Genomic DNA, 18,826 nt, shown 5'->3' with positions numbered 1-18,826 from the left:
ACATTAATTTAGATCCTAAATGAGTTTCCACAGTAAAACAAGTTATCAGGATGTAGCGAAATCCCTGCTGCTGTCCTATTGGCTGAGCATTAACTGTTATAATAGTACTTCTGGGATGTCCCCTCAAGCTTTAAGAGCAAAGTGAAAAAATGACACAATATTTACCCATGTTTCTCATAATGTATCATATAATGCTGATGTCCTTATTGGACGTGAACACAGACCAATACTGGCATTATAATTTATTTTATTTGTCTGAAACATTTTAGATCATATTTACACAATTTATTGACACAGTTTTCCAGAAAGTGGAACCCAACCAATAGCAGATATTTTCTTCAGACACTTACATGTTGCGTGACCCAACCCATCAATTTGACATATACTGGTTACAGATACTGACAAACATTTTCATGTAAAATATTTCTTTCTTCAGTTCGTCGGCTGCCTTAAAGTGTGTCTGGATCATTCTGTGGAGTATTAAAGGAAGATTTTTACTTCAAGGGCTGGCTACCCACCAGTGCACCAGAGTAAAAGATGCATCAGAGAAACTGCAGTCACTGCTGAAAATGTGTGTAAATACAAGGGTTTACTTTAACACCCCCCCCCCTCCCCCCCCAAAAAAAATCTGTTTATGATGTTGCGAGTATGTGTGTTTGGAAGTAAACAGACAAAAAGTGAAGATGCTCCACTGGATGGCTTTAGAGCGCCCCCTGCTGTAAAGCAAAAACAAAAACAAAGAAATCCCATACAAAACAAACCAAGGACCAGTATTGGCAATTAAGACAGATACATCAACAAGGCCACCCAATGTAAAGCAACAGGCAAAAAAAAAAAAAAAAAAAAAAAATTTAATTCATTTTACGTTTACAGTAACTCACCGAAGTGTTCAAAAACCCCTAAAAGAAATACCCCAATCGGGCACACAGATTCCTTCTTTCCAAAAAGCTCGTCCTGGAAAAAAAAAAAAAGGATCTCTTTCTTTCTCTGGCGCTCTGCTACGGTTTCAGTGGCAAAGTGATTCTTGAAGAGCACGGGCTGGTCGGATCAGCGCGCGAACGCTCCCGGGACTTCGTTCTCTTTCGGCCCCCCCGGGCTCTAGACCGTGGCCTCCACCTCTTGCGAGTCGTCTCCCTCCAGCAGGCTGTAGGAGGCGTGACTCTGGAAAGGCCTCTGGAGGGGGTGACAGAGGAGCTTAGCCATGCAGTTATGCAGCTCGATGGCAGGGCCACAGAGTGATACCTCAAACCTGTAGCACATGCCTTTAGAGTCCAGATTACAGAAGGAGGAGTACACGTCCTGCGAAGAAGGTCAGAACAGTTTTCAGTTAACGGCGTCGGACAATCAAACGCTGTTTTTAGTATCCGCGAAGTTACGCTAGAGTTTGTGTCGAAGTGACTGTTAACGGGGAGAACGTGCGTGAGGGGTCAGGCCCGAAAGACACGAAACGAAATTCTTACCCTCCAGCTACACTCATCTGCTTGTTCTTCAGTGCCGTTGTGAAGGTAAACCACGTCGAAGAAAAAATAAGGCGACTGCAGCATTTTCTGGACGAGAGACAAGAACAAAAATTAAAAAAAAAAAAAAAAAAAGTTCTTTTCACAGATGAGCGATAGAAAGTAAACACGCAGAAACCATTAACAGTTGCGTGCAGCTGGACTAGCGTAGAGGCGCGTGACCGCGTTACTTACGCTAACGGCCTCTGAAGGGTTGAACTGCAGCAGTCCCGCGTGTCGGCTGTAGATGAGAAGAGTCCTCACCACAAAGGGTGGAGGAATAGTCTGGACGTTCTCCGTCTGAGGAAGCTCTATCTTCTGCAGGCTGCCAGAGAGAGGTCGTTTAAATACGCCAGCACGCAAAGCTACGCGCTATACCTTGCGGTAATCAATAAAAGCGGCCTGAAATCGCCAAGTGGATGATGATTGGCAGAGCCAAACAAAACAGGAGGAGTCAAAGCTGATTTTACCTCTTCAAATGATAACGCTAGCTGATGGAAAAATGTGACTGCTGTTCACTGTAATAGGACAAAAATAAATACTTACATGACATTGAGAAGATCCTCCAAATCTACAGGCAGAGTTAAGGAGTAACCCTGGGGTTTTAATAGTCATGGAGATTACAGAGAACTTCTTTTTAAGCAACCTAGCTGCTTATACAACGACTCCAAAAAATAATAAAATTTAAAAAAAAAAGAGCTACAAGACTGGCTTAGATTGAAATACTGAACATAAAGTACAGCTGGATGAGATTCCAACTACTGCTGTGTTCCTCTTACATTTCCAGATCTGTATGAATAAATAAATATAGCACTGCACTTTCTCTAACCTCATTAGAACTTCAGAATTAAGAATTGAAAACGACTGAATATGAAAATGACTGCACAAAAAGCTTAAGGACTAAGATTAAAAACGTAATCACTACACTCTTTGGGAACTAGGCCTTTCCCACGTAGTCAAACTGAATTTGACATATTCCAACCTAATCAAAAGGTTCACTGCTTTCAGTATCCTGACATATGAGAGTACTTCAATGATAAATCAAACATGATTCAAGTTTTGTTTAATTGAAAACGTCAGGCAAACAGCGACCTTTAGGACGGACGACGTTAAAATGAAAAGTTCTAAAAATGACGATGATTATTATTTATTTTAAAGGATACTGAAGGATTCGCAGACGTTTGTCTCCAGGTCGTACAAACAGCTGCACAGTTCCCGCGGGTCAGAGGTGAAACCTGATAACTGAGATGCGTTGTTGGCAAAGGTGAGAAAAACGAACAACATAGGGTTGAGGCGATTTGTAATGAACACAGCGTTAAAACACTTACCCACAGAGCATCATCGTTGACAACCACCAAAGCAAACTCATGCCTCTTGTCAATCCTGTGTTTCGTCCTCACAAACATCTCAATCATCTTTTGTGAGATATTAAGGGCATTTGTTTTAGATCTGAAAATCAAAGTATTGATTGATTTCAGTTATTTTATTTATTTATTTATTTAAAAAAAATTTTTAATCAAAGAACAAATTGTTTCACTGCTTAAAATATAAGGACTGTTTTACAGCTCTAAATATGAGTAATTGAAAAAGGCGGCTTAAATTCAGAGACAGACGCACGAAAACATTACCCGTTGAACGACTCCAGTTTCTGTAGCGACATCTCCTCTGACAGATCCAAACAGATGATCTGTTCACAGTGAATATGAACGAGGCGCAAGTTACGTATGATCATAATTCCATTCACAGCAACTGCAGTGAGATTCCAAACAAAAAGCCTAAAACTTCATGAAACAAAACACTGAGCAATACTGGCTAACTTATCAAGGCATCATAAGCCGTACCACTTTTTCGGGACAGTTGACGCGGGGAACTCTGATCTGGAATTCAGTTGGTGGAGGGATGTGAGGTGTCAGGGCAGGCTGTGCAGGTTTGGGCCTCTCTTTGGGTACTGGCGTAGGGGCAGGGATGGGCACCGTCGTGTTGGCAGCGGCGGCAGCGGCAGCAGCATTAGGGGCAGAGACAGTGGTGGAGATCGTAGTGGTTGAACTTGGAGGACTGTCGCTAGTGGAGGCCTCCCCCTCTCCCTCCACGCGGCTGCCCACGGCGGGTTGGTTGGCGTTGCTGATCAGACTGCCGTTACTGCTGCGACGGTCCTCCGCCCCCTCGGGGTTCGAGCGAGTCCTCGGCCTCAACTCCACCAGCCGCTCCTCCCCGTCTGCTGGGCCTTGCTCTGAGGTCTCCATAGCAACCTGTCACCTAACAGCACTTACAGTTAAGAAAAAAAAAAAACGAGAGACCACCAAAAGGAGTCTCGTAATTCAACCTTGCTTATGAACCTCTGAGGCAGTGTATACCTATAGTCTATCTTTATATTCATCTATATTCCTTCACACGCTAATTGAAATCCAGACCCTCGTCTGTTTTTATTATACCATATTAGGTAACGTACAGTAAGCTAACAGCAAACAACTGACGTGCAAATTTTATGACATTACGACCACAGAAACAGATCCTATGTTATAGTGGTTACATCGCTGTGCACTAGGGGGGGGGGGGGGGGGGGGGGGTGCATCCAATTTGGCATCCTGATCTCAAACCCTACTGTCTATCGCTTTGTACTAGGAATCAAAATTCGGACTCTAAAATTAAGCTTGGTTTAACTCTCCTGTAAAAGCACGAATTTATTTTCATGCAAAAGTTCACGAAAAGAGACTAAAAACGCAAAAGACGCATTTAATGCTTCCCTACCACTGTCAGATATTACATTCCATAAAACTACTGTGAAATGTAACACAGCAGAAGCTAACTTAAGTTCCCTGACTGTAAACATAGGGCTTAATGCAAGCAGGTTGCTATTCTGAAACAATAACTTTCATATATTTACGATAACAAAACAAATTCACTTACAAGGGTCACTGAAATCGTGATCAATAAACTCCCAGACGTAGATACTTTGAATGAGCAACAAAGATATTCTTAATTAAAAATTGCTTCCGTGAATCGCCATATCTTTTACCGGAAATACCTTCTTCTTCCTTTAAGGTCTCCTAACCGACAGTGGTGAAATACCTCCACCTAGCGGGCTGGAATGCAATTTAGACAACATTGGACATGCACTGCAAACCACAGGGCCGAAGCAGAGCTTTGTTACCACGGAGCCCACAGCAGTTTTGATACTCGCCCATATTTTTGTCTTTGTGGTCAGTCACCAGCCCCTACCTCTAAACTCCTGCCCTCCGGCCAGCTCTGCTCCTGCTCAGCGTTGTGGCAGATATATCCCCAACCCTTATGTCTCCGAACTTGAGGAAATCACATGCATCCTTTGGCCATTTGAATATATAATAGATATACACTATATGTCTATAGAGTATATATAACAGAATCTCAGTTATTTTGCACTTAATCACTGTTAAACCCAGGGCAATGTGTATTTAAAGAGTAAAACTCATGTGGAAACTTTTCAACTGTGTTCAGTTGTCTGTTGATGTATTATGATCAGTATCAAAAACGTTGCATCTTGACAGTTTAGCAACTGCAAAATAGATTATTTTATGATTATTATTATCAGTTTAGCATGTTTGTGCAAAGGGAGCAAGTGGCAAAAAGATTTGAATGACTCTATCTGAATTTCTTTTTTTTTTTTTTCTGTGAAAAGGAAGAGATTTTTTTTGTCACCAAGTTGTGCTATTAGCACAAACAAAAGTATAATACATGTACTTAATGAAAACAGTTGAAAACAGACTCTGTCTGTGAGGTTTTACCACACCTTTTTTTAATGGACAGAGGACACTCAATCACATCACATCAAAACAGGAAACAGGAGACTGGGTGGGGATTATAATCATGGTCTCTATTAGCTTATGGTCTGAAAGTCTTTATCATAATAAAAGCTCAGAGGCTGGACAGCAGCTCATAGATCTACTCACTCACTCACTCACAGAGAGAGAGAGAGAGTGAGAGAGAGATAGAGAGAGAGAGAGAGAGAGAGAGAGAGAGAGAGAGAGTGAGAGAGATAGAGAGAGAGAGAGAGTGAGAGAGAGAGAGAGAGAGAGAGAGAGAGAGAGAGAGTGAGAGAGAGAGAGTGAGAGAGAGAGAGAGAGAGAGAGAGAGAGTGAGAGAGAGTGAGAGAGAGAGAGTGAGAGAGAGAGAGAGAGAGTGAGAGAGAGAGAGAGAGAGAGTGAGAGAGAGAGAGAGAGAGAGAGAGAGTGAGAGAGAGTGAGAGAGAGAGGTGGAGACTAAAAACTCTTCCCAGTCAAACAACATGCTGGCGACAGACACAGACTGGCGAACTGTTAGAGGCTGTAATTGTACGTGACAATAGGGCAGCAGACAGTGTAGTTTTGCTGCACGGCCCAGCTGCTCTATGGATAAGCTCTTTTCTGCCAAAGAGACCGGGTTAAGCTGATTCAGGATACAGCACAATGACAGAGGTAAGATTTACCATTGGGCTGAAATTAGTGGGGTGATCATTGAATAAAAGATTATGACTGAACGCTTAATTATTACAACAACCTCGGAATATTTTACCATTGATGAAAAATCTTGTTGTTGCTATTGACGTCTAACATATAATATAAATTTCTCTTTTATTGTGAGAACAATGTGACCAATAACATTTTCTGCAATTAGCCAGAATTTTGAGTAATGAATGGCAGGGGAGACAATATGGAAACAGCACTGAGCCTTTTTTTGGTGGATGTATTTGCTACTATGGTTAAGTGTGTATTACGGTATCAATGACCTCATTAGGGTTAAGGTCATGATCTCCGTTTCCGTCGTTATGACACAAACACAGACCACACTGTCATATGTTGTCTGTACTACAGTTCACCAGAACATAGAAAAAACAGGGAATGGTTAGTATTGAATAAAAATGAACAAGAGTTGACTTTGTTTTTCTCTCAGACAGAATATAGGGTCACAAATGTCTTTTTAACAGGAAATATAGCTACAGGATGTTTCTGTTCCCTCCCTTTCCTCTGTTGAAGACAAAGGCCGTTGGAAAAAACTGAGCAACAATAACCCCAGCGTCATCAACGCGTGCTTGTTGTGTGTCTGTGTTGTGTTTTGGTGGGAGGCGTGAAAAAGGATTTCTTTTTTTTTCTTTTTTTTTTTTAAAAACAAACCCCCAGCATTTCATGACATCGTGTTCAGAAATTAAGTTGTAATCGCGTACACTGCCCTGTAAACCTGATGTGCGTGATCTGTGACAGACCCTCTGTTTGAATAACGTCCGGATTGTGTGGCTTGTGAATCACAGGGCCGCTGTGACAGCGTGGCGTCTACAGACTCCATGGACCAGCACGAAGACGACATGAGTTCTTTACTCAGGACTGTCGCTGAGCTCAACGTGAAAATGAACGCGCTCCAGTCACAACAGTAACCATCGTTTCTTTATGTTTCCCCACGCACACAATAACGGTTTTCTAATGGACCCGGTTCATGACCAGAGTGTTTTCTCTCTCAGAGACCCAGCTCAGTGTAATCCAATGGGGAAAATCAGCAATGCCATTCCAGAGCTGGACTCCAGTACATTTTCACACAGCGGCCCATCTCGGGACGCAGGCGAAAAAACATCCATGTCTTCAGTTACTGTAAAAGGCTGTCGTGAAAGTGAAGGCAAGTCGTATTTTTATTTATAACTTCATCAGCCTTAGCAAAACTCAGTCTGCACCAGCTGACAGGACTGAATGGTTCTGTGTTCATTTCATGTACTGTTTGTATACTGTTTCCTGCCAGACCCCAAATAGTAGGTTTTTTGTTTCCAGGGGCATGACTGCTCTCTCATTATGCATTTTTTTCTGTGATGTCTGCATCACTGTGTCTTGTGAGGGAAACCTAAAGTTCTATAAATATCTGTGGTTCATGTTTAATTCAGTGGGAAACTCTAAAAAAGCATAGTTTCCGATATAGTGAACTCTGGGTGGCCCTAATCAGACGCAACACAAACACACACACACACACACACACACACACACACACACACACACACACACACACACACACACACAAAAATAGAACAAAACAAATAAAAATGTTAATAATTTCATTTTTTTGAGATGTCCCCAGTAAATCATTTTTAATGTTAATGTTTAACTAGCTATTTACTAACCATCACCATGATCAATCCATAACAATAACCTAAAGAATAGCCCTATCTCTGATCTTGGCCATATCCTAACTCCTTGCCCAAAACCTATTCCTATTCTGAGCCCTAAACCTTCTTTATTAGCTCAGTCTGTTCTCAGTCTGTCTTAGCTTCTGTGGGGTACAGTCATAGGGTACCACCCACATAAAGTGGGTCTAGAGAAGAAAAAAAGACAAAACATAGACTCACTATGCTGTGTCTCTTTCATACTACAGGGGGCAGTGGTGGTCTCTGGGCAGAGCTCCAGGGAGTTTTGTCCACTTTGGAGAGCTCCATAAACAGGACAAAGGTTACGGTTACCAGCCAGCATCTCAACGATGAACAAAAACAAGCAGAACACCTGAGTGCAGCCCAGGAGAGCTGGGTCCAGGCCACACAAGTACTGTACTACCATATGCTTGATGCCAGCAAAACGTCAATACTCGACTGAAGGTATAAAAAAAAAAAAAAAGTGTTCGACTACCATTACAAAAACGCAAATATTTTCATTCAGGTCTTGGAGGAGATGGAGAGGGAATTTGGGATCTCTTACCCGTCTGCCCTGCCCTCTGTCGAAAGACAAAAGTATCAGCAAGATATTCTCACGATGCACAAACTCAACCAGAACCTCCGGAGTGCCCTTCAGAGCCGCCAGGAGGAACTGAACAGGTCAGAGGCTGCGGTTCGAGAACTGGACGAGGAAAAGAGAAGCTTGAAAGAAAAAGTTGGTAGTGATTTGACAGATTCAGATGTTTACTAACACCCCCCCCCCCCCCAAGAAAAAAAAAAAACCCCAAAAGTTTCAGGTGTTGTTCATTGCAAGCGGAGCTAGTAATTTCTGTTGGTGTTAATGCCTCTTCTGACAGTTCCTCGGCCTGAAAAGAGCTTGGTTGACAGGTGGGAGCAGTTCCCCTCCCTGCAGCTCCTCTGGATCATCCAGCAGAGCACTGAGTCCCTGCTGGACTGGACCACCACGTGCTGGATCTCCCATGACTGATGCCTCTCTCCCTGGCACCCAGCATAGCCCTGATTCCCTCAGCAGCCCCACACTGGAGACAGAGGTTGAAGGCCTGCAGAGGTGAGAGAGGGGGTGGGGGTGGGGGGGGCAATTTGTTTCCGTGCACACACTCTTACCCAAGACATCATTGAGACACATCAACACATGTCAGTGAAAGTGATATTTTTCTTACTGCAGTGCAACTACTATTTCTCAAGAACAGTATGGCAACTAAACATGCGGTCAAACTTGACCTGTGACTGAAATCCTCTCTTCTGTTGTATCTTGTGACAAACCGTGTAAGCCCTGTTTCAGAGAAAATGATCGCTTATCTACCAATGACACGTTTGACTGGAAAAGAAAAGAAAAAAAAGCCATTTCTCAGCTGCATTTTTTGCATAGTTACTGCTCTTTTGCTTTGTAGGGCAGAGTACCATGACTGATATCTGTAACACACAGCATTATGACGGATTAGTGAAATCTTTACAGCACTTTACAGCACTTTACAGCACAGATTAGTATCTTTATTGTGCACCACTCCCACTAATATCTTATGTGCACAACACCTGACAGGAGGGAGAATAATATCTTCTGTCATATGCACAAGAACTGGTACCTTTATTATAATTATGCCATATATCACTTATATCTACGGGGGTGGAGTTATAATACATGAAAGCACACTCATTGTGGTGTGTTATAACACATGACAATTTGGTAAAATTATACAACATACTGCACAGTCTCTCGCTGTCACAGTGTTGCAGTTACCATATACGACACAGTCTGTCTCTATCACAGTTATAAAATATACAGCATGGCCTCTCACTGTCACAGTTACCACATACAGCATAGTCTCTCTCTCTCTGTCACAGTTATAAAACATATAACACAGTCTGTCTCTGTCACAGTTAGCACATACAACACAGTCTGTCTCTGTCAGAGTTATAAAACATATAACACAGTCTGCCTCTGTCACAATTATAAAACATACAACACAGTCTGCCTCTATCACAGTTATAAAACATACAACACAGTCTGCCTCTATCACAGTTATAAAACATACAACACAGTCTGCCTCTATCACAGTTATAAAACATACCACACAGTCTGCCTTTGTCATAGCTGTACCACATGCAGCACTGTGGATAACGAGGGCAGAACGAGGTGTGTCATGCATAGGTCAGTCCAAAAATACCACGTGCAGTAACAATGCACGTGTGTACATGTGTTAACTAACGGTGTTGTCTGCTGTATATTTGGATGGCCCATTTTGGGTCGCAGCTGCTGTTGGAATGTTTCCTGTACAACTCAATGCGTGATACGTCCATATGTCGCCGCCCTAAACCTCCCTTTACTTTACGTGCAGGTTGCTAGAGAGGCTGAAAGTGCGTAATGAGCGTCTGAATGCAGCACTGAAGAGGAGGAAGGGTGAAGCAGAACAGATCAGCATGACTCTCAGCCAGCACGAAGCCGACAGCACCGCGCTTCAAATGGCTTTGAAATACTGGTGTGCCGCTCCTTATTTTAAACGTTTAAAATCCTAAATCCTAACCTTTTTTTTTTTACACGCTCTATGAGAAAAGTTCCTGTACGAAAGTTCCTCTGTGAGCTTCCTTATGAAAAAAAAACAAAACCAAAAAAAAAAAAAAAAAAAAGCAAGTGGTGTTTGTCCGCATGTAGCACGCTGATGACATCCCTTTGATTGACAGTGAAGAGTGTGAGGATGCCTACAGTAGTTTACTGTCGCTGTATGAGGCCGGGAAACGAAAACAACAAACCACAGCTGTGACAGGTACGTCATGGTCTAACTAAATTCTGTCATCTACGCCACGTACACGTGACTGGCCCCACACCCTCTGCATATTTCTGTCATTACAGAGCCATCTCTCCGTCCCTCTGGCGTGGATTCGGAGCAAAAAACGTCATCTTCCACCTCCAGTCCTCCAGAGGGCGCTGTCCAAACCAAACAAAACAGGTTCACTACGCAAAACTATGTTTATCCTTTGTAATACAGTATTTTTGAATGCTATAATCTGGTGTCTCTTTATACAGCAGCCTGTCGTCAGAGGAGTGTGAAAGTCAGGCGGAAGCTATTCGGCAAAGGATTGTGAAGCTGAAGCAGGACAGAGCAGCTGTTTGTGTTCCAGAGCCAGGGAAGGTTGGAGAGGGCAAGCTAAGCCCAGACACAGGCACTCTTGCTGGGCCAAGGGCTACCAGCAGTGCCTCCTCCCAGAGCACAAAGGCAGAGAAAGCAGCGCTTCTGTATGAGCTGGTCAAAGTCAGAGTGTGTGATCACTACAGCTTCTTTTTCTCTGATTACACCTTTTAAAGATGTGAACGTATGAGACTAACGCATAAACAAACATATAACCGATCGTACTTCTTCATCTTGTCGCGTGTGCACATCCACAGGAAGAGATGTGGGAACTCCGGAACGTGATTGGTCTGATGGAGAAGGAGAGGCGGAGCCTGGAGTGGACCCTGCAGACTCAAAACATTCAGGATGCAGCAGCCGCATTGCTATTGGATAGCCTTAAAGAGGAACTGCAAGACTGGGCTGAACAAAAGGTTCTTACCACAGATTGTATAAAGATGTGATCGGGCATTACAGTGTGAGGTGTAGATTACCATAGTGGGAGATATAGAACCGGAGTGACTCTCTGAAAACTTACATTCCAGAAGAGGGCTGAGAACCGGGCCCAGGTGAGGAGTGGAGGGGGTATACCTGGGCCTCGCAGTCATGCCATCCTGAGGGAGTTACAGGCAGTGCTGCAAAGGTAGGAAACTCCACCCACAGATTGACTTTCTCACCAATTGCACTACTCGTGTGTCTGTGTGTATGTGCGCATACGCGTACATACTTTACACCATGTATGATGATTTTATTCGTGTTGTCACGGTGTCATTTTAACCATTCAAACTAGACAAACTGCATTCGTTGCGTGTCGTGTCGCTCCTCAGAGAGCAGATGTTGAAGAGACGAGCGATGTCATTGCGGGGTTCTCTGGACTCTGCCCTGGCAGACTGCTCCGCTCAGAGGAGGCACAGCAGGGAGGAAGTCACTCGACTGGCGCTGTGCCACAGGTACGGCATACACGGCACAGTCTGCCTCGATCACAGTTTTAACACTCAGAGCAGAGTTTCTGTCACAGTTTGAACACTCAGAGCAGAGTTTCTGTCACAGTTTTAACACTCAGAGCAGAGTTTCTGTCACAGTTTTAACACACAGAGCAGAGTTTCTGTCACAGTTTTAACACACAGAGCAGAGTTTCTGTCACAGTTTTAACACTCAGAGCAGAGTTTCTGTCACAGTTTGAACACACAGAGCAGAGTTTCTGTCACAGTTTGAACACACAGAGCAGAGTTTCTGTCACAGTTTGAACACTCAGAGCAGAGTTTCTGTCACAGTTTTAACACTCAGAAGAGAGTTTCTGTCACAGTTTTAACACACAGAGCAGAGTTTCTGTCACAGTTTGAACACACAGAGCAGAGTTTCTGTCACAGTTTGAACACACAGAGCAGAGTTTCTGTCACAGTTTTAACACTCAGAAGAGAGTTTCTGTCACAGTTTGAACACACAGAGCAGAGTTTCTATCACAGTTTTAACACACAGAGCAGAGTTTCTGTCACAGTTTTAACACACAGAGCAGAGTTTCTGTCACAGTTTTAACACCAAAAAGCACTACTGGGTTCGAATCCAGATCTCTGTCATGCGTCTGGCTTGGCGTCCATATGAACACAGCTGGCGGTATTCGCGGGTGGGGCGCCGGTAGGGGATCGAATCCCCGTCGCTGCAACAGCACGTCCCGTTGATCGGTGATGGTGCCAGATGACGAGTGGGCAGATCTGGGGAGTACAGCGTGAACCTCTGCACGCGTTATGGCTTTCTGGAGAAGCCCTCCGCAGGGTGGCGGAAAAGGAGCAGTCAGAGGGGACGCACAGTAGCGTGCGACCCACCCCTGGCTAATGCTGGGGTTGTGCAAACGGTGGGGAGGGAGGCACAAAGGAATTGGGGGGGGTGACTAAATTGGATGAAAAGGGGGGAAAAATGAAGAAAAAAAAAACAGCACAGTTTGTCTTTGTCACAGTTTTAATACATACAACACAGTCTTGTCCTTGTCACAGTTAACACATACAGAACTGTCTGTCCTTGTTAAAGGTACGGTCAAATTGCACAGTCAGACAGCCGGAAGAAAGAAAATACGAGACAGTCTGATTTTAGCAGGACTTAATTCTATTCAAATCAAACCACGGGCCTGTACAACTGAGAACAAAATGGACAAAACGTCACTGAAAACTGTAAATTATCTGTTAGGTATTGGGACATATCCTGGCGCTCAGGATATGACAGAAATGTTCCTGTTTTCTCTCCTGATAAGGTAGTCTTGGGATGGTCAGGATTATGGCTACTACCCTTTTACCTTGACCTTTGTTGTTTAAAGATGGCTATTGATTTCGTACTTGTGTTTCAGCAAAGCTACAAGCACATACAGGAGCGCTCGCAGGAAGCACCATGAACAACTGTGGCAGCTTGAGCAGCAAATGGCAGCCATGTCACAACGTCACGTGACCCAGGAGGCGGAGCTGAAGGCTGCCCTGGAAGTTCTGGAGGGCAAGAGGGAGGAGACTGTACTCTGAGGACAGGACCTGATCATATACTGACCAAAACCAAACGCTTCAGAGAGCAGTGGACATTTGAAACAATACAAATAAATTGTGCCCATTGTGCCTAAATACTTGATGATAAAATGGATTTTTTCAACAGAGAAAGACTTTTTAAGATCTGATTTCAAAGTGTCTTAGATTGCATTGAAACCCATTTTGCCCATCACAAAATGTTGCAATTCTTCTATTTGTATTAATGTTCATTGTCAGTGAAATGCCTTTCTGTAGGATTGGGTATCCCACAGAAAATCTTGTTGGTGTTCCTTTAAGACTGTTTTAATAAGAAACATCATAAGTATCACTCTTCTTTCTAACCGGACGACTGAAAACACAAATGGTATTTACAAAAAGTTGTGTATCACTTATTTGAAAAGGGCACTGGTTCGTTTTCTCAGTCCAAACAATGGAAAAATGGAGGGGACATGTGTGTATGTGTGTGTGTCTGTGTGTGTGTGTGTGTGTGTGTGTATGTGTGTGTGGAGGGGGGGGGGGGTCATGGGGTTGTTGAGAGAAAGACAGGACAAAGGAGAATATGACCAGAATAATCCTGGGTCTCCCATTTGTCTTTTTTTTTTTCCTTTTCTCAGTGAATGCACCTCCCTTAAGAGCGTGCGCCCCGAGCTCCACTCATTGGCTTGTCCAGCTGACTGCAGATTTGCATTGTGGTCAGAGAGAAGAGGCAGGGGTTGAATGTTATTCCCCTCTGGGTCAAAGGATGACCTGGCCTGTTATTGAATGGTCTGAATAGAGAGGTTCATTGGGGTTAGGGTTTAGGGTCATTCTAAACTGAGAATCTTGCTTGAGCTTGTCCTCCATTTTAGGAGGGAGCAAATAGGTCATCGCTATCTTTATTGCACTGATCAACATCTTTAAACGTTTTCCTTCGTCATTTAAACTCAGACCCTACGCGTGACATGTTCCTGAATACAGTGGGGAAAATACCTGAGATTTTCTTGCTTAATTAGCTAAATTCATAAACCAGATACTGAGCCATGTTTGAGTTTCACTGAGTTATTTTAATATCAAGCCAGGAAGAGATGCTTTCAATTCCTTTCTGGTGTACTCCAGTGTGTCACTGTAATTTGGATTCTGTATGATTATGCTTGTTGGCAGGAAGTCCTAACCCAAAATAATGATATAGCGCATCTAATATGACTAACCCTTTTTTTTTTTTATCAAATGTAATATGCTTTTAATAAAATATTATGTACGGTGAATTAACTATTTTGAAACTTCATTCAATTTACCTAGATGCTGTTTTACAAAGTAGATTTTAAAAGGCCTTCACCCAAAAATTATAAGGTAAAAGATATTTTATTTCATTTCGAGCATTTGAAAACAGCTCAGTTGAAACTGAAAATAAAATGACATTGTGGATGGTATCACCTGCTGACTTGGTCATTGGAGGAGAAGACCACATGTGAAAACTACGAACAGTGACACTAGATACCCTAAACACTGATTGATAGATGAGAACACTGTGTTTGTATGGCTTTAAAAGCCTGGGAAAAAATACTCAAAGCCTTGGAACACAATGTCAGAGACTGTCAGTTAGAAAGTGGGGGAGGTTTAAACACACGCGCATACGCACACACACACACACACACACACACACACACACACACACACGGACAGACACAAAGACACACACACACACACACACACACGCACGCACACATGCACACACAGAAGGCACTGACCCACAGGTTTAAGGTCACTTCATTTAGTCCAAGCGCCCATTTCACATTTAAATGAAGCGTTCCTATGGGTATAGAGAGATCAGTCTGCTCTTTTTTTTTTCCCAGGCATCAATTCAGTCCATTCTTTCTCTCTCGCTTTCCTTTTCCCAGTCATGCTCTCTTCATTTCTCTCTCAAACCTGCCTTTAAACATTTGCCCTGTGCACCAGTTAGACTCTACCCAAGGTTAAATGTGTTATGCCTTTGAGGTGCGGAAGAACTTTGACCTCAATCAAACCCTCATGTTTTCTTAGTTCTGTCGCGCACGCAAAAAGACTGTCATACTCCTCTTTCTCTCTCTCACTCTCTCTCTCTCTCTCATACACACACACACACACACACACACACACTCGATGGCAATCGTAACGTAACCATTCAAATCCTCATCATAAAAATGACAACGCTGTCTTTTATTGAAAGCTATCACAGAGATTGCCTGGGTGTTTGTCCTGCTCACAGTCTTGAGGAGCTTAACTCAGTGTGCAGCGAACTTCTCTGAAACCATTTAGAGCCTTAGCTTGCGAGAGATGGATTACCAGAATAAGAACATTAAAAGTAAAGGCCAAGAGGGAAGCGGAAGAAGGAGGGGCTGTTCTCTGTGGTAAGCAGGGTGGTATTGCATTTATCCGATGAGACGTCTTGAGCTAAGAGCCTAATTGTCTGGCCTCAGGTAACCCCGGGCACAGTCTCTCTGACTGTAGCAAATGTAAAACAGTTTGTGTCATCGATAACAGGGATCTCAAACGGCTCTGATAAAAGAAAATGTCGCCTGTGTGATTAGTTTCTCTTAAGCGATTTGTTTCCCGGCGAACGTAATTCTCATCATTAACTACTGAAAATGATTTGTTTTGCGAGTTGTCTTAGTCAAGTATATTGTTGTAACATGGCATTTTGTGTTGATGTATGAATAACACAGTCTTTTAGAACTGAAACACTGTCTTTGTCATTCTTCATCAGCATGATGTCAAGCACACAAACTCAGCTTCTACAGTCTTACATATATACATATTGTTTTTAATACAATTCTCTTATTTAAAACTTTACGACGATATTTAAATGACAAAATAATGTCTTTATAAAGTCTTTGGTGTCTCTGCATGCAAGATTACAACAGTAGAAAAGCATCTTTGACTCAATGCTCGATATTTCTGTTCCGCAATCAAAGTGTGTCATTTGCATAACAAACATCCAAGTGCGAGTTCCCATCGAAAACAAACGCTGTTCTCTAAGGCAGGAAGGGTAATATTGATTACCACATCCATCCATCCTAGCAGATGTTTGTATTTGATCAGTTGCATGGAGATGTTTATTCTCTGTCGTTCTCAGCCGTTCTTTTTTAAGGTCACAGCCCCTCCAGACTGAACAGAATGTGCCCTCATTCAGATCAAAGGCCACACTGGCTGGTCCACTGAGGTTAAAGACATGTGTTTAGCCACAAGGGTTTAAGCCTATGAAGCGATTAAAAACTTAAAAAACCCTTTCACACCTGAGCCAACAGTGCTGGATCTGTGGTTCATGAACCGTGCGTATTGTTCCTTAGTCAAAAAAAAAAAAAAAGAAATAATAGTAAAAACAAAGGAAGAGAAAAATGAATGGGCATTCCCAGATTTCAGTGACTGATCTGGAACAGAGAAAAGAGACACCCTTTACTCTCTGTTTGCACGGTACTGAATGTGCACTTTAAAAAAAAAAAAAAGAGCTTGTAGAATTGATCTCAGTTCAGTAATTTACCTTCACTGCTTGGCTGTATTGCGTAACTAACCCAGTGTCTGCTTGAGGTTGTTAAATTCTGTAGCCCTCTCCCAAACATGCTGGGTTAGAATGCAAGACTGCACAAATCCAAACTCACCAGGCTTCATGCAGAGAGAAGCCACATTCCTGATCTGCAGTTCAAAGAGCAACAGCCCGACCCCTAACACACACACACACACACAAACACACACACACACACACACACACAAAAGGAGGGAAAGTAAACAAAATAGGGAGAGGGCCTACGCATACCACAGGAAAAGATAACAGATGAATTGTCTTAGACATTTATGATATGCAATCATTACGTTTTTAACTCATCACCAAGATCTTTTAACAAAAAGAAAGAGCTAAGGGTTTGGCTGGGTAGGAGAAAAAATAGTTGGTAGCATAATGGGTAAATATGAGACACCCCACTGATATAAAAACAATAAGAAATAATTATTATTTTCATTTGATTAAACAGACTCGTGCACACCCTCTGCACATTTAGTACAACATACGAAATAAGTTACTACCTTCACCATCTTACCCTAAAATTTATACCTGAAACTTTAATGCGCTGAAATGCAGAGTTATTTAAATCTTGTGATGAGAGCAAAAATTCAATGAGTGGTAAGTGTTTATCTGACAGGAGTAAAGCGATTGTTGCTGTGTGCAAAGACTGGCTGCTCTAGTGCGTGTTAGAGTGGATTGGCAATTCAAGGGTTAAGTAAGTAAGTGTGTGTGTGTGTGTGTGTGTGTGTGTGTGTGTGCGTGTGTGTGTGTGTGCTGGGAGGCAGGTCTGGGGTCAGGGCTTAACGTGGCCGAAGCAGCAGCACATTCCTTCTGAATGTTAGCCCTTCACTGCGGCTCAGCAGCCCACTCACTGCTCTTTGACTCCAATGTCCATATATGGTAGGGAGCGCCATGGCAACCACAGGGCTTGAATAGCAGTGTCAAATCCCTGAGCACACAGACACACGCTCACTCTCCTACACTCTGAGCATGCACAGAGACAGAGAGAGAGAGAGAGAGAGAGAGAGAGAGAGAGAGAGAGAGAGAGAGAGAGAGTGCAGCGGGAGAGTGGGAGAAACAGAGAAGGCTTTTTTAGCCACTCACCACATTGTGGAGTTTGTTTGTGGTCTATGCTAACTTGTGGCTGGCTTGTCTGACGTATATTTGTTGTGGTCCGAAGAGAAGGGGGGAAAAAAAAAAAGGCGAAAAAACCAAGAAAGCTGCAACTGATCGAGACTGATTCTTGGGCATGCGTTGGAGCTTAGGCCTCGAGTCGTTACTACTGGACGGGCAAGTACTGACAAAACAAGGGAGGGACAGACTCAGAAAGGGGACACTCACTGGGCTTTAATTCCTCATCTTTCATGGCCAACAGGAGCTGCTTTCTGTTTCTCAGACTTGTATTCTGTCCTTCACTTTGAGACTGAAGCTAACGTGGTTGTGGATACGTGGAGCGTGTTTCACAACAAGTCAAGGATAGAGGCAACTTCCTTGAACTTTGACTCTTTAAAGGGAGTGTAAACGAACCGCTGAGGGAACTGTTGTGTGCGTGAATTTCGGCCAAGCAAAGCATCCTCTCTCTCTCTCTCTCTCTCTCTCTCTTTCTCTCCCCTTCCCTGCTCATTCTCAAAACCTCTGGATTTATTTTGTTTCTGGAGACTGTTTCAGCAGATAACAACATTAAGCTTCGGGTACCAACAATACCTGCTTTCATGCAAAGGCAAAAGATTGTTGGCGCTTTCTACAAAAAAGAAGGGTCTTTAAAACATTAAAAAAAAAGTCACATGAAGACATTTCTAGGTTGTGTACCTTTCAGTAAGTTCTTGATATTAGTTTAATCTATCTCTTATTCTTCCTTTAAAGCCTACATTTCATTTGAATTGTTATGTGAATAAATGACGGCTTAATAGACTTCTGTTTGTTTGATAGATAATACTGTGTAAGAAGAGCGCAGACTGGTTTGACTAGTTTTCTGATCAGTACAGAGGCAAAGTTTCCTATTTCCTGCTTTTTAAAAACTGACCCTGTGTTTTTAAATTCCTGTTAGTTGT

At 42.9% G+C, this 18,826-nt stretch overlaps 2 protein-coding genes across 2 annotated transcripts; one reads left to right on the top strand and one right to left on the bottom strand.

Annotated features, from left to right (window-relative positions):
* Window positions 1-1,008: 1,008 nt before the first annotated feature.
* babam1 (BRISC and BRCA1 A complex member 1) lies at window positions 1,009-4,488 on the bottom strand. Its single transcript, XM_030784772.1, has 9 exons — window positions 4,404-4,488; window positions 3,338-3,752; window positions 3,125-3,183; window positions 2,825-2,945; window positions 2,660-2,738; window positions 2,043-2,067; window positions 1,692-1,821; window positions 1,461-1,547; window positions 1,009-1,299 (listed from the first exon to the last, which is right to left on the bottom strand). Exons 2-9 carry the CDS (start codon window positions 3,737-3,739, stop codon window positions 1,099-1,101), a joined length of 1,104 nt encoding a protein of 367 aa, XP_030640632.1. The 5' UTR covers window positions 3,740-3,752; window positions 4,404-4,488; the 3' UTR covers window positions 1,009-1,098.
* Window positions 4,489-5,837: 1,349 nt separating this feature from the next.
* ushbp1 (Usher syndrome 1C binding protein 1) lies at window positions 5,838-13,719 on the top strand. Its single transcript, XM_030784333.1, has 14 exons — window positions 5,838-5,926; window positions 6,757-6,875; window positions 6,964-7,115; window positions 7,860-8,023; window positions 8,138-8,347; window positions 8,490-8,701; window positions 9,990-10,130; window positions 10,333-10,415; window positions 10,502-10,598; window positions 10,676-10,907; window positions 11,036-11,191; window positions 11,303-11,400; window positions 11,585-11,707; window positions 13,096-13,719. Exons 1-14 carry the CDS (start codon window positions 5,918-5,920, stop codon window positions 13,259-13,261), a joined length of 1,962 nt encoding a protein of 653 aa, XP_030640193.1. The 5' UTR covers window positions 5,838-5,917; the 3' UTR covers window positions 13,262-13,719.
* The last annotated feature ends 5,107 nt before the right edge of the window (window positions 13,720-18,826 follow it).

Source organism: Chanos chanos, chromosome 9, assembly GCF_902362185.1.
Source record: "Chanos chanos chromosome 9, fChaCha1.1, whole genome shotgun sequence".
Lineage (NCBI taxonomy): Eukaryota > Metazoa > Chordata > Actinopteri > Gonorynchiformes > Chanidae > Chanos > Chanos chanos.
This window is presented reverse-complemented; position numbering and strand designations above follow the sequence as displayed.